Source organism: Rhipicephalus sanguineus, chromosome 5 (assembly GCF_013339695.2).
Source record: "Rhipicephalus sanguineus isolate Rsan-2018 chromosome 5, BIME_Rsan_1.4, whole genome shotgun sequence".
In the NCBI taxonomy this organism is placed as follows: domain Eukaryota; kingdom Metazoa; phylum Arthropoda; class Arachnida; order Ixodida; family Ixodidae; genus Rhipicephalus; species Rhipicephalus sanguineus.
In genome coordinates, this window is record NC_051180.1 from 198,199,893 (window position 1) to 198,213,403 (window position 13,511).

Here is a 13,511-nt window from a genome sequence, read left to right on the forward strand (position 1 = left end):
CGTCATCTGTGGGCCCTTCCCCACGAAGCTGAAGAAAGTGAAGACTGCTTGGGAAGGACCCGAAAAACGTACCGCTGGAGGCCATCTAATAACGCCGCCTGGAGTCTGCACAGCAAGTCACAATCAATAATCGCACGTATCCTGGGAGTTTCGTAATCTTGGAACACTGCTCCAGGGACGACATACTTGGCATGGACTTCTTAAACCATCACGGCGCCGTCATCGACTTCAGAACCAATTCGACAACCCAATCGTCAGACAAAACGACTTCGGCGGATACGAATCCATATCAACATGCCCTCAACGTGCTCGAGGATGAAGTTACCATTCCGCCTCGCTCCAGCGTCATAAATCCCATCAGCACCGAAAAAACTGAGGAGATCGAAGGTGTCATCGAAAGCGATCAGCGTTAGCTGCTATTCCGTGACTCGCGTCGCACGGGGCATTGCTCGGTTGCATGAAAGAAAAGGTTAGCGTGATGCTAACGAACTTCAGCCAAGAATACAGACACCTGAGCAGGGGCACGACGATTGCGTACATCGAAGAAATCTTGGCCGACAGCAATGCGTTTGCCTTTTTAGATTCTGAGGAAGCCACGACGACGACTCCAAAACCTGAGCCACCCTTCGACGTAAACCTAAGTCTACCCGCTCACCAGCAGCAACAGCTTCGATGCCTTCTGCAGAAATACAAGAACTGTTTCTCGTCGTCATCGCGGGTCCGACAAACACCCCTTCTAAGCCCCGCATTATAACAGAAGAAAATGCTCGACCGCTTCGTCAGAGTCCCTACCGGGTTTCGACGCGGGAACAGGAGGCTGTTGAGAAACAAGTCGACGAATTGCTACGCGACGACATCATCCAGCCGTCTAAGAGCCCGTCGGCGTCTCCCGTGGTGTTAGTGAAGAAGAAGGATGGGACCCTACGTTTCTGCGTCGATTATCGTCGACCGAACGAAATCACAAAGAAGGACGTGTGCCCTCTCCCACAAACAGACGACGCCCTGGATCGACTCCGCAACGCGAAGTACCTTTTGTCGAAGACCCGCTACTGGCAAATCAAAGTCGACGAGAAAGACCGAGAAAAGACTGCCTTTAATTATACCACCCGACGGCCTGTTAGAGTTCAAGGCCATGCCTTTTGGTCTTTGCTCGGCACCTGCAACTTTCAAATGCGTTATCGATACAGTGCTGGCTGGCTTGAAGTGGCAGACGTGCCTTGTGTACTTGGACGACGTCGTTGTCTTTGCCTCAAACTACGACGAACACCTCCGGTGCCTTGAAGCTGTACTTCAAGGCACCGTTTCGTGTACGAGGAGCTGGTGTTCTTGGGCCACGTCATTTGCAAATCTGGAGTTCGCCCCAACACGCGGAAAACAGCTGCCATCGCTGCCTTCCCTCCGCTTACCGACAAAAAGGTCGTACGCCAATTTCTCGGCTTGTGCGCCTATTACAGACGCTTCGTCAAGGAATTTTTACGGATCGCCGAGCCACTAACTCACCTCACGAAGAGCGACGTGGACTTCAAGTGGAGAATGGCGCAAGTCGAGGCTTTTCAAGAACTGAAACGACGCCTGCAGACGCCTCCCATACTTGCCCATTTCGACGAACACGCCGATACGGAAATCCACACCGACGCAAGCAGCGTAGGACTCGGCGCCGTCCATGTGCAGAGGACCGACGGACTGAAAAGGGTTATTATTTATGCTAGCCGGTCGCTATCCAAGACGGAAGCGAACTATCCTACAACAGAAAAGGAGTGCATTGCCATCATCTGGGCTACATCTAAGTTTCGCCCTTACCTTAACGGCAGGCCCTTCAAGGTTGTGAGCGGGCATAACGCCTTGTGTTGGCTAGCTAACTTGAAGGACTCTTCAGGTCGCCTCGCACGGTGGAGCCCAAGACTTCAAGCATTCGACATTACCGTCGCTTACAAGTCCGGAAAAAAAACACTCCGACACTGACTGCCTGTCTCGTGCCCCCGTCGACGCTCCGCGGCAGGACGACCACTATGATGACTGCTTCTAAGGGAACCCTAAGTGCCGACGTCTTCGCTGAACGACAGCAAGCCGACCCAAAACTAAGGGCCCTTGTGGATTACGTCAAAGTCAGGACCGCCGTTGTTCCGAAAGTATTCAGGCGAGGATTGGCGTAATTTTTCTTGAAAAGCGACGTCCTCGTAAAGAACTTCTCTCCGGCCCGGGCCAACTACCTTATCGTTGTACCTTCGGCACTGCAACCAGAAGTTCTGCAGGCCCTGCACGACGACCGGACGGCTGGCCACCTCGGCTTTTCCCGCACGCTCGTGAGGATACCGGAAAAATACTACTGGTGACGTCTAACTGCCGGCGTCGCTCGCTACGTGAGGACATGCGGGGCCTGTCAGCCCCGCAAGAGACCGCCGACAAGGCCAGCGCGACTTCTGCAGCCAATCCGACCACCTCGCCGACCTTTCCAGCAAATAGGTATGGACGTAGTGGGGCCGTTCCCGACGTCGACTTCAGGAAACAAATGGATTGTCGTAGCTACCGACTACGTCACCCGCTATGCCGAAACAAGGGCCCTGCCCAAAGGCAGTGCCGCCGAGGTAGCCAAGTTCTTTGTTGAGAACATCCTGCTGCGTCATGGCGTCCCAGAAGTCCTCATCACCGACAGAGGTACGGCCTTTCCTGCTGACCTTACTCAGGCGATCTGGAAATACAGCGAAACAAGCCACCGCCGGATCACAGCCTCAGTCCTCAGTCCGGGTCGCGCTGCCCTCAGCAAACTATGTTTAACTACCAACTCGCCCAACTTGTCGTTTTGACACAGCCTACCACCCATAGGCCAATGGCCTCACCGAGCATCTAAATAAGACCATCGCCGACATGCTGGCCATGTACGTCGACGTCGAACACAAGATGTGTGATGCCATCCTTCCATACGTGACCTTCGCATAACCAACGGCCGTCCAAGAAACGACGCAGATGACACCATACAAGTTGGTATGCGGAATGAACCCGGCAACGACGCTCGACGCCATGCTAGCCAACGTCACCAACGAAGTAAACCTCGACGTGACTGTCTACCTTCAGCGCGCCAAAGAAGCTCGACAAGTCGCCCGCCTAAGCATCAAGGATCAGCAGACGACCGACAGCCGCCGTTAAAATCTTCGACGACGTTTCGTGGAATGTTAAACCCGGCGATCATGTTCGTGTCTGGACGCCGACACGCCGACATCAACTTAGTGAAAAACGTCTTCGGCGATACTTTGGACCATACGAAGTGTTTCGGCGTCTCGGCACTCTTGATTAAGAGGTTATCCCGGACGGCATTAGGAACTCTCAACGGCGCCGTGCATGACCTGAAGTCGTTCATATCGTGCGCCTTAGGGACTATACACGCGCTATCCGCACACCCGCTCCGCACGTGGCGGGATACCTGCCGCCCGCAAACGGAGGAGGAAAAACCGGAACGACGCCAATCGGCGCTCACGGGGTACCGGTTTTTCCTCCTCCGTTTGCGGGCGGCAGGTGTCCCGCCACGTGCGGAGCGGGTGTGCGGATAGCGCGTGTATAGTCCCTTAAGCCGTTTTATGCGTGTTAGTTAACCTGAGGACTGTACCTTTTGCTTTAGTATTGTAATTTTGCTTGTACTTATTGCTTGTACTTTCTTGCTTTATTATTGTACGTCCTTTCTGTATGCATTTGTTTTCCCCTTCCATGTTCTGTTACAGGCATCGGGACGATGGCTTTTCAGTGGGGAGCAATGCCACACACGCTCCTTTCTTTCTATGTATTCTGTTACCGGCCCATTGCACGTGTAGCTGCTGCCTTGCGCAAAGCGCGCCAGAATGTCTGAGAAGATTCCAGATTGTAGCAGATCATTTTGTTAAGATTGCGCACATGACGCCAATAGTCAGGATTATTCCAGAGCTTGCGCGACCACCAGTGATAAGGCTTTCGATGCGTGATCCAATAAAGCGCATCCCAGCGCATCCCACCGTGAACATCGCTGGGATGCGCTGTCTTTTACTCATCACGCATCGAACGATGCGTAAGGCATAGTTCGATGCGTGATGAATAAAAGACAGCGCATCCCAGCGATGTTCATTTTTTCGACGGCCGACGCTCTGTTCGCCGCTATCAGTCTACAGTGTGTATTGCTTTAGTTTGACTATCAGTTTGCTGGCAACAAGTTCGGCCAAATAAATAGTTTCATCTTCCGACTGCTGCCTTCGTCGACATCACGACCCCGTGAGAATATCTTTTTGCTAGTATTTTGTAAGTCGGGTGATTTCTTGCTCGCGAGTGCGTGTACTCTTGGGCATTCTGGAAAGCCACAAACAAGCGGCTCTCTGAACCAAGCAGACAGCTGCCACCTGGCACGCCTATCCACTCTTGCAGATACCAGCGTTCTCTACGCGCTTTCGGCCGAGCATCACCCCTGATTCCGCCTCAACGGGTTCTCTTTATTTCGGGCTTGCGCTATAATACTTTAGCGTAAAAACAGGTTGCCGCCCTAGTCACGACCCCAGCTTTATTTTGACGAAACTGCATGCCACGCCCATGCTCTGAATAACGGAATTAACAGTCGTTGGCGCTTTTACATACCAGACGGCGTTAAGGGATGTGCCGCTTTGTTGTCCCGATAAGTGCTCCCGCAGGAACAATTTTAGCATATAATGGTTTAGGATACAGAGGCTACTGTTATCGCTTTCTTGATCTGCCTGCTCGCACAATTATTACATTCGTTCTCCGCGACTTTGAATATCGGCGGCTTGCCATAGATTCATGTGACCTTCGACCACGGCTGTATCGCCTGGACATGGGAGGTTTTATGGTCGGGTGACGTTTCAGACTTCATGGCCGGGCTGCCCTCGCGAAGATTTCACACGTGCAGGCCTGCGTTAGTGGCAAATAAAATACTGCGGTACACTTCAGTTGCCGCTACGGTACAATTTTAGAATCCGAAGGGCCGGGTAACTCCTTTCTAGATTTTACGAACTTCCCAATTCAAAGAAATAATTCGAGCGCGGTCATGACTTCCTGGAATGAAATTGTATTTTTATATTCTTCTTTGCCCATGGGCGACGACATACTATGCTCCCACAAGCTCGCTTTCTGTGTTGCCATGACTCATCAATAGCATTTTGCACTCGGATAGTTTCGGCTTACGGGTGGCACTTGAGTCCTTCGAGGAACCTTGCCACTGATCAGCCATTTGGATACCTGTCGTTGTCACCTAATTACTTTCATTGTCACCTCAGCGCCTTCGTTGACCTAACTGCTAATTTATGCCACATTCGGTTTGTCCGACGTATACGTCGCGCATGTAAGAGGTATTTTAGAAACGACCCCAGTTTCCCATGCAGCAATAGTGCAGACGTCAAAACATGTGAATTGCGCAACGAGTGGGTGACTTACTCACCCATTACAAAGTGCTCAGACATATTTAATCATCATAATCATCAGGAAAAGCATCCACAAAGTGAACAGCTGTGTAGAATCGCGTGTTGGCTTACGAACGCGTAGCGGGCCCTTCGCTGATTTGCAATCGGAATAATTATGGCGTAGTGAGAACTTAACAACTCCACTTGAAGTAGGCATTCCAGGATATTTTGAAATGGCTAATGTTACGCTCACAGTTGTTCGTTTCTTTACGGCACGCTTGGGCCATGCACCGAGAACCGAAGTTAGGCTAGCAATTGAGAAGGCGGTGCCCACTGGGCTCGATTAAGCTATCGCGTTCTACTCTTGAAGGCGAAGCTCAAGCGTCCTCCAAGATTTTTATTGCAATTATATGGACACTCTCGGCGGATTTTTGCCATCGCCCTCACCGTGATGTCCCGAATATGTATCTGTATGTATATATACATAATACGCACAGAGAAAAATAAAGCAGAAAAACAATTCCAAAGCACCCGACCTGGGATTCGAACCAGCGACCCATCGGTCTCCATCGCGCTGCGTTAGAGAACTCAACTACACGCCACGCATGCGCCGGCGAAATAACGGCGAGCTATTTATAAGCAGCATTTACCGCTGGTGGTACGCAGATCTCGGAGGAGCTTGGGCGTGTTTCCTATCACACAATGCCCCTAGATTTTCTTTGAGTTTGAAAAGTGCCCTTGAGACGCGCACGATAAAGTGGTCTCTTTCTGTACCCACTCGTGACGTGGAACGAAAAAAAAAATGAACATTGGCACACCTTGCGCCAGACGCCCCCGCGTGGCAGCACACGCAGAGGGGTCACTCTGCGTCTCCTGCTCAAGCACAAAGACGTAACAACTGTGTCTCTTGTTTGTTCACGCTTGTTATGTGTATAGCTGTGCGTTCTTTTCGGGCGTCCTGTGTGCTTCAGCGGCGCGCTGCATGTATCGAGCTGCTTGTCGTTCTTCGTGTGCCGAGGGGCTGTACCGAGCTGTGAATGAAAAAAAGTCACTTTCGCCGCAAGGGCGAAGCAATAAATGCGATAGCAAGGAATTACAATGTCACACGGATTTTTTTTATCTTCGTGTGACATTGCAATTTCTTGCTATCGCATTTATTGCTTCGCCCTTGCGGCGAAACTGACTTTTGTCATTCCCAGCTCAGCACAGTCCCATCAGCTTTCCTGGTCATCAACTTGCTCGATTCTATAGGTTGTGCACTTCCAGAAAAACTAAAAAGTCGTCCACATATCTAGCACATTTGACAACACTATGATCAAGGCACGCTGCGATGCGTCTGTCACGGTAGGCTAAAATTATCTCGCAAAACCTGGGGGCGGCACAAGAGCAAATACATAATCCTTCTCTCTGCAGAAAAGACTCGTCCTTAAAGGAAACAAAGGTGGAGTCAAGGGAAAACATTAAAAAGTCTAAAAGTTTTTCAGCGACACTCCGCTCACATTCCAATATAACATCGATCCTGCTTCTTCAATCAACATCCTCAAAGCCTCAAATAATTCATTTTTAGGGTTACTATCAAATAAGTCCTCAACGTCTACAGCTAATTTTGCCTTCTCAGATGACGTGGAGCATTTACGTTGAAAAAAGAGACAAAAAAAACATATAAAAGCAGAGAAATCAAACAAAAAGACAGAAACATAGGAAGAAATAAAAATAAAGAGAAACAAAGAAGGCCGCCCAGCTCCGCACTTCATTCTGGCTTGGCACCACGAATGCGATGCTGCCTTAACTTCTTTTTTTTTTCAAAATTATTTTTTTTGCCAAAGTCACAGGTCGTAATATCCGTATTCCAAAATATTCAGAAAACCTTCTATTGAATTGGCACATTGTTTTCATTATTCCGATTGTCTTTCAAGCTGAAGATTTCGTGTTCGCACAGCCATAATTATCAATCATAACTTCCGTTTCGGTAGTGTAAAAGTTGTTTATTTGTTTGCGCAAACATCACTCCTACAGCAACTATAAAGTTCTCATACGAGTTTGTCGCTTTTCGGGATTCGAAATTCTGTAAACATCCCGCATTAAAACAAGAAAGTCTAAACACAGTGAGTATGAGTATTTTATTAGGCCAGTTATAATTTTACTGCAGTACCGGCCGAAGTGTAATTTAGAGTTTCCACTCCGACGTGCATTTGTAATACCCATCTTGAAAGCGGCTCAGATATTTTGCCACATTGTTCGCAAACATACCGATATATCAGCCATAGCATGGTAAATGCATTTCTATGCTTGAAGAGTATTTAAATGTTGCAAACATACTTTGAAATGCATGTATGATGCAGTGGGGAGCCTGTTGATAATCGCACACGTATTCAGGTTGTATTGACTAAGGCAAGTAAGGCACATTATTCCTGAAAATGCTGTGTGACAGCTTACGTTAATTTGTCTGGCAACAATAGCACTGCACAATAATGCAGAAGCGCTAAAATATATTCTCTTCTTTATGCTAACATCGTCTTGTTTCAATACCATGTAGTGACTGAGAGAAAACAATTATTGAAAACGCTTTTACGAAAGTCTATGTACAGCGTAGTCAATAGGAGTGCGAGCTGCTAGGCATTAAAATTGTTTTTAAAAACCGAGTAGTTCAAAAGCAACTAAACGAGCTGCACTTATTTTGTTATAATCGATTCAAGGCAGCCGTATGAGCAGACGCATGTCAGCATAAAAAGAAATACTCACGCTTTGGCTGTACCGGTTGCTGCTGCGAGGACGAAGTACGCGGTTGACTGGACACCGGTTTCCGTGTGTTCTTGGCACCCGAACGTGCAGAGGATGCGGCAGCGGCGCGTCCATTTCGGCGCCGCTTGTAGAGCACCAAGCAGACGACGGCAATGAGACCGGCGAGCAGCACGACCCCGGATGAGGCCATAGAGACCAGCGTGGTCATGTCTTCAAGGAAGGCAGCCACCGCGGTCTTCCCTTTTCCTGCCGCATCAGCTGCGCCCCCGACGAACCCAGGGGAGGAAAAGCTTAACACATTCAATCACAATGACACTAACACCGCGGAAATTATCATGAAAAGCATAAACAATTTTGGGGACTTATTCGAGGCTCCTAATTGTATTCTGTGTAGTGAATTATCAGCGATGCTTCTGTCATATTTGTCTACTCAGCTATACTCACGTTGCACATTATCAACCCACTTCAGTTCTCGTTTGCCGTTTGCAGTGATGGCGCTGGCATCGGTAGCGATATTCAGGAGTGCTTGTGTCACTTTAGTTCGCTACATTGCAGCGCGACAATCGCGTATTATTTACCGATTTACTTTCACATACATTTCCAAGTGTGGACCAGCTGAGTGTTAAATGCAAGAAGTGCGAAAGACGAATAATTCGAGTTATGTGCGAGGTAATTTATAGCAGAGATTTCGCTGTAAAATATAGGCAACGGTGCAATCAAATGGATGACCTTTTAGAGTGTCACAACGACTGCCTTCTTGATTCTGTTCTTTTAAAGACGATAGTCTTTCTTGGGGAACTTAAACGCAGAAATTTTGGTCTGTCTGTCTTTCTGTTTGTCGGCACGTCACTCGAATCAGCCACCCGGCCAAAGTTGAACCACTTGCTTACCGCCCACCCATCTTGAACTGGTACGGCTGTTCATACTTGTGAACGCTGTCGATCAAAAATAAATATTACGCATATCTGAGGCGCAGCATCATTAGGTAAGTATTAGGTGGTGTGTTCCTTTAATAGAAAATACATATATACGCAATTTCAAAGACCGTAGTTTCTTAAGCTGCGCTGAAAATGCGACTGTTTTCAGTGACTCCCTTCTTCAGTGAACAGTGAGTGCGTGTATTGCTCCCAACGCAGAAGTCCATTTGACTGTCTTATGGTTCTCCGCAAGTTGTTTTGGGTAGTCAGGGGGTGCCTTGACCTCCCCCACAAGCTATTCCAAGGGAAGGTCTTGATAAAAATATCTCGTATGAATCATCCCTTTCAATAAAAATGTCCTTACTGGATTGCGACCCCTGTTAACTCGTATTAGAAAAGACGAGATGAAAAGGCACCAACAGAGCACCAAGTATGCGAGAAATTGGTGTTAAAGAGGATTGACAACGTAGTCAAAAAGGCTAATTACAAATTAATGGACTCATGAGTCGACTCGCTTAGGCTCATTCAGACTCGCTCAGACGCATATAAAGCCGTGAGTCTCATTATGAGTGAGTTCCAGTGAGTAACATTTTGGTGAGCTTGTGTCCGAGTGAGTCCGGTTGAGGTTGTGTTTGGTGACTCTGAGTCCGAGTGAGGCCTAAGGGCTAAACAGTTTTTGCCGAGCAATGGTGACGGTGTACGTGGCACCACTCGCAAGAGTCGGTACAAATACTTCGTGGTAGTCAATGTGACACTCCGCAACAAGTAATGTTTATCTTTGTTCTGGTAGATATTGATGAATCCTGCTGAGTTTATGTGTCTTTAGTGCTGATTTCAAACATGTAATTACCTTTCTAGCAGAAAACGCAGTTTTATTACATAAAATTCTATATGTTTATTTAGGACCAAGCTTCCTTTCTAAACTGAGAGAGATAAAAGGTACATCACTACATAATATTAATGAGCACCAACAGACAATAATGCCAAGGAAATTATAGGGGATGTTATTAGTAGTAAATGTAAGGTAAATGTGAAGAAAGAAAAGCGGGCGAAAAGATGACTTGCCGCCGGCAGGGACCGAAGCTGCGACCTTCGAATAACGCGTCCGATGCTCTAGCAACTGAGCTACCGCGGCAGCCATCCCCCCGTCAACTTTATAGGGTATACATTTGCATTTAAACGTAGGAGCGTCAGTCAGTGCCGCCAGTAGACATGACGGCGAGTGTGGTACACTCTTTTTCTGCCTGTTTGCGTCACGTAGCGCGTGAACGTATTAGGAGTTCGCAGCTGACCAATAATCCCTCGCATACCACCTGAAAGCATCAAGTCTGCCAGAACGAGACCCTCGCTATGAATGAAGGAAAAAAGTGTTTTTAAGGACTCGTTTTCCTTCGTTATACACAAAATTAATGAGCACTAACAGACAATAATGACAAGAAAAATAAATCAACACTTCTTTCCTTCATTCATAGCGAGGGTCTCGTTCTGGCAGATTTGATGCTTTCAGGTGGTATGCGAGGGATTATTGGTCAGCTGGCAGCTGGTGACAAGGTCACGCGCTACGTGACGCCAACAGGCAGAAAAGGAGTGCTTCATACTCGCCGTCATGGCTACTGGCGGTGCTGACTGACGCTACCACGTTTAAATGTACATATGTACCCTATAAAGTGGACGGGGAGATGGCCGCCGCGGTAGCTCAGTTGGTAGCGCATCGGACGCGTTATTCGAAGGTCGCAGGTTCGGTCCCTGCCAGCGGCAAGTCACCTTTTCGTTCACTTTTCTTTCTTCACATTTACCTTAAACTTACTAATAACATCCCCTATACATTCATCGGCATTATTGTCTGTTAGTGCTCACTAATATTGTGCATAACAAAGAAAAATGAGCCCTTCAATATTAACACTTCTTTCCATCATTACCTAATAGTAATTTAGGATAAAAATGTGCGCAGCTTGCACTAGTGGTGCAAGGATGGAATCAACAGTGGAGTCCATCTAGCTCCTAAGTTTTTGCTAGTAGTATAAAGTATGGCTAGGCTTGGCTATTCTCCTCCGGTTTCGGTCGGTCCCCCACACTACGCACGTGTTACGTGATTTTGGCGGAAGCATATCACGTGAATAGCTGTTACGTGATGTTGTTATTTCAGTCACGCGACTATCTCTTACGCGGTTTTTGGCGGGAACATGTCAAGTAAATAGCTGTACGTGATTTTAGGTAGGTGACTAGCTGTTATGTGATCTTACGTGATTTAGGTCATCTGACTAGTTGTTACGTGGCGTTACGCGATTTTAGGCACGTGGCTACATGTTACGTGATATTGCGTGATTTCAGTCGCGTCAGTAGTTGTTAAGTGATGTTACGTGATTTTAGTCACATGAGAAGATGTTACGTGATGTTGCGCGATTTTTAGCCACGTGACCAGTTGTTACCGGATGTTACGCGATTTTAGTCATGCGACAAGCTACGCGATGTTATGTGATTTTTAGTCATGTGACTAGTTCTTACGAGATGTTACGTGATTTCAGCCCAGTGACTAGTTGTTGCATGATGTCACGTGATTTTTAGTCACGTAAACAGACTCGCCCATCATTGTTTTTCATGTTACGCCGAACAAACCGGCGCACTAGTTGTGGCAGCGAAGATGAAGAAGAGAACGAGGCGAGCGCGTTCCTGATGATAATTTTTGTTCGCACTACCCGGCGCTATGTGACGTTATGTGTGGTTGATCTTTTGTGAGTGAAATTTGAGCTAGCTAATTGACTTGCTCGTCAATTTTAAGCACATGATAACTTTTGCTCAAGTTGGTCAAGAACGTGCATTCTAGTTTTCCGGCATACACTTCTCATTTCAGATTATGACGATATCCTTACTTTGTTATTCGTTCAAGTCACAGTTTGGCTCCTAACTTGTAACATGCAATGTTTCATATTTTAAAGGCTACATACTGTAGTAGAAAAAAAAAACACGGCTGATCCCTCCGTGATAGGAGTCGGTATAACAAGAAAGTAAAACGTGTCTTCACAGAAGTAGTTGAGGGTTTATTGCGCCGCAAGGACAAAGCAATGAATGCGATAGCAACAAATTAAATGTCACGCGATGAAGAGGAAGCATCTCGAAACTTGCAGCGTGCTGCTGAAGTACAAAGGACGCATGAAAATAACACGCTGTCACACTTTGTGTACTTCTTTGTGTTTGAGCAGCGCGCTCCTTTAGACAACGTGGCCGCTGCAGCGAGCGAAGTGACCTTCGTGCACACCGTAACTTCAAGGTACACTTGCGGTGAAATCACAAGATGTACAACTCGCCCCCATCAAGACATAAGCGCGCGCAAACGGGCGACCACGACCTGTTGGGCAAAGTACAGGTGGGGGCGCGCGCACACCGCAACCAGCGGGGCGATGACCTTTCAAGCACACCTTTCGCGCCATCTCGCTGGTGTTAAGCAAAACAAGCGGCTCCAAGCTCCGATTACAGCTAGCGGTAAATGGTTTCTATAAATAGCTCGCCGTCAGCATGCTGAAGAACGTAGGCTTTGTGGCCGAGTCGTTTCGCGCCGCGCGCTTCGGAACGAGGGGGGGTTCGATTCCCAACGACGGAAAGTGTTCTTGTTTTTCTTTGTCATCTGTTATCGTATATTTTACAACGTCATATCCGTGATAGAAATACGTCTGTGACGTCTTGGTGGACGCCGGCATGAAACACTGTCACGTTAAAAATAATTCTCAATTCAAAATCACAGAAGAAATATAGATTAACTAAGCAGGCTTTATGAATTTGATTAATAAGTTGCAAAAAAAGATAGCTGATTTCTCCTTCATAGGAATCAGTACAACACGAAAGTGAAACGTGTCGTCAAAGAGGTAACTGATTGTGTGGGATGTCGTCTCGATGGAAGGACGAATCCCAACAAAAAAACTTGCAGTGGCTTAGCTCGGCTATACCAGGATATACGTAGCGTTAGCAAAGGTTCAGCTGATTATTCTTAGCTTTCCAGATTGTCTAGGATTATTAGCCTTCTTCTGTTCATTCTTCGTACGTTGAACCGCTAATTGACAGGCAACTACTTCGGGATCCGATGAGATAAGCTTCTCGGCTCTTCTGCGCCGTTGAGCAGCATTTACGCTCTCCTTCTTCATGGCATTACCCACCTGCAAACACCAGTCAGAGGCGCTATCAAGCGGCCCCAGCGCAGTGTCAGACGGCGACTGCACAGGGAAGGCGAATAGCTGCGCGCGCGCTGGCGCCAGTGTGTCTGCCATGGCTACGACGTCACTCCTCTCGAATGCGGCGCAGACCAGCAACGGCGAGCCGCGCGAGGTGGTGGTAAAGCCCCTTGATGTTGGAAAGTAGCGACGCTCCTTTATCCACGCCGGCTCATCCTCGCCGCGCCGTCAACCTCCTCTTTTTTCACCCTCTCTTTCGCGGAGCCGGCGCATCCGCAACGCTGAATGGCTGCGACGCGCGATAACTCCCAGTAAGGTGA

The 13,511-nt window shown here is 47.8% G+C and overlaps 1 protein-coding gene across 1 annotated transcript in view; it reads right to left on the minus strand.

Moving 5' to 3' along the window:
• The window catches only part of LOC119395174 (nucleolar and coiled-body phosphoprotein 1), a 675,420-nt gene that overhangs the window by 478,892 nt on the left and 183,017 nt on the right, over positions 1 to 13,511 (minus strand). Inside the window, exon 8 of the mRNA XM_049416108.1 lies at positions 8,112 to 8,369. Within this exon, the coding sequence (XP_049272065.1) occupies positions 8,112 to 8,369 (258 nt within the window). The remainder of the gene's footprint in view (positions 1 to 8,111; positions 8,370 to 13,511) is intronic.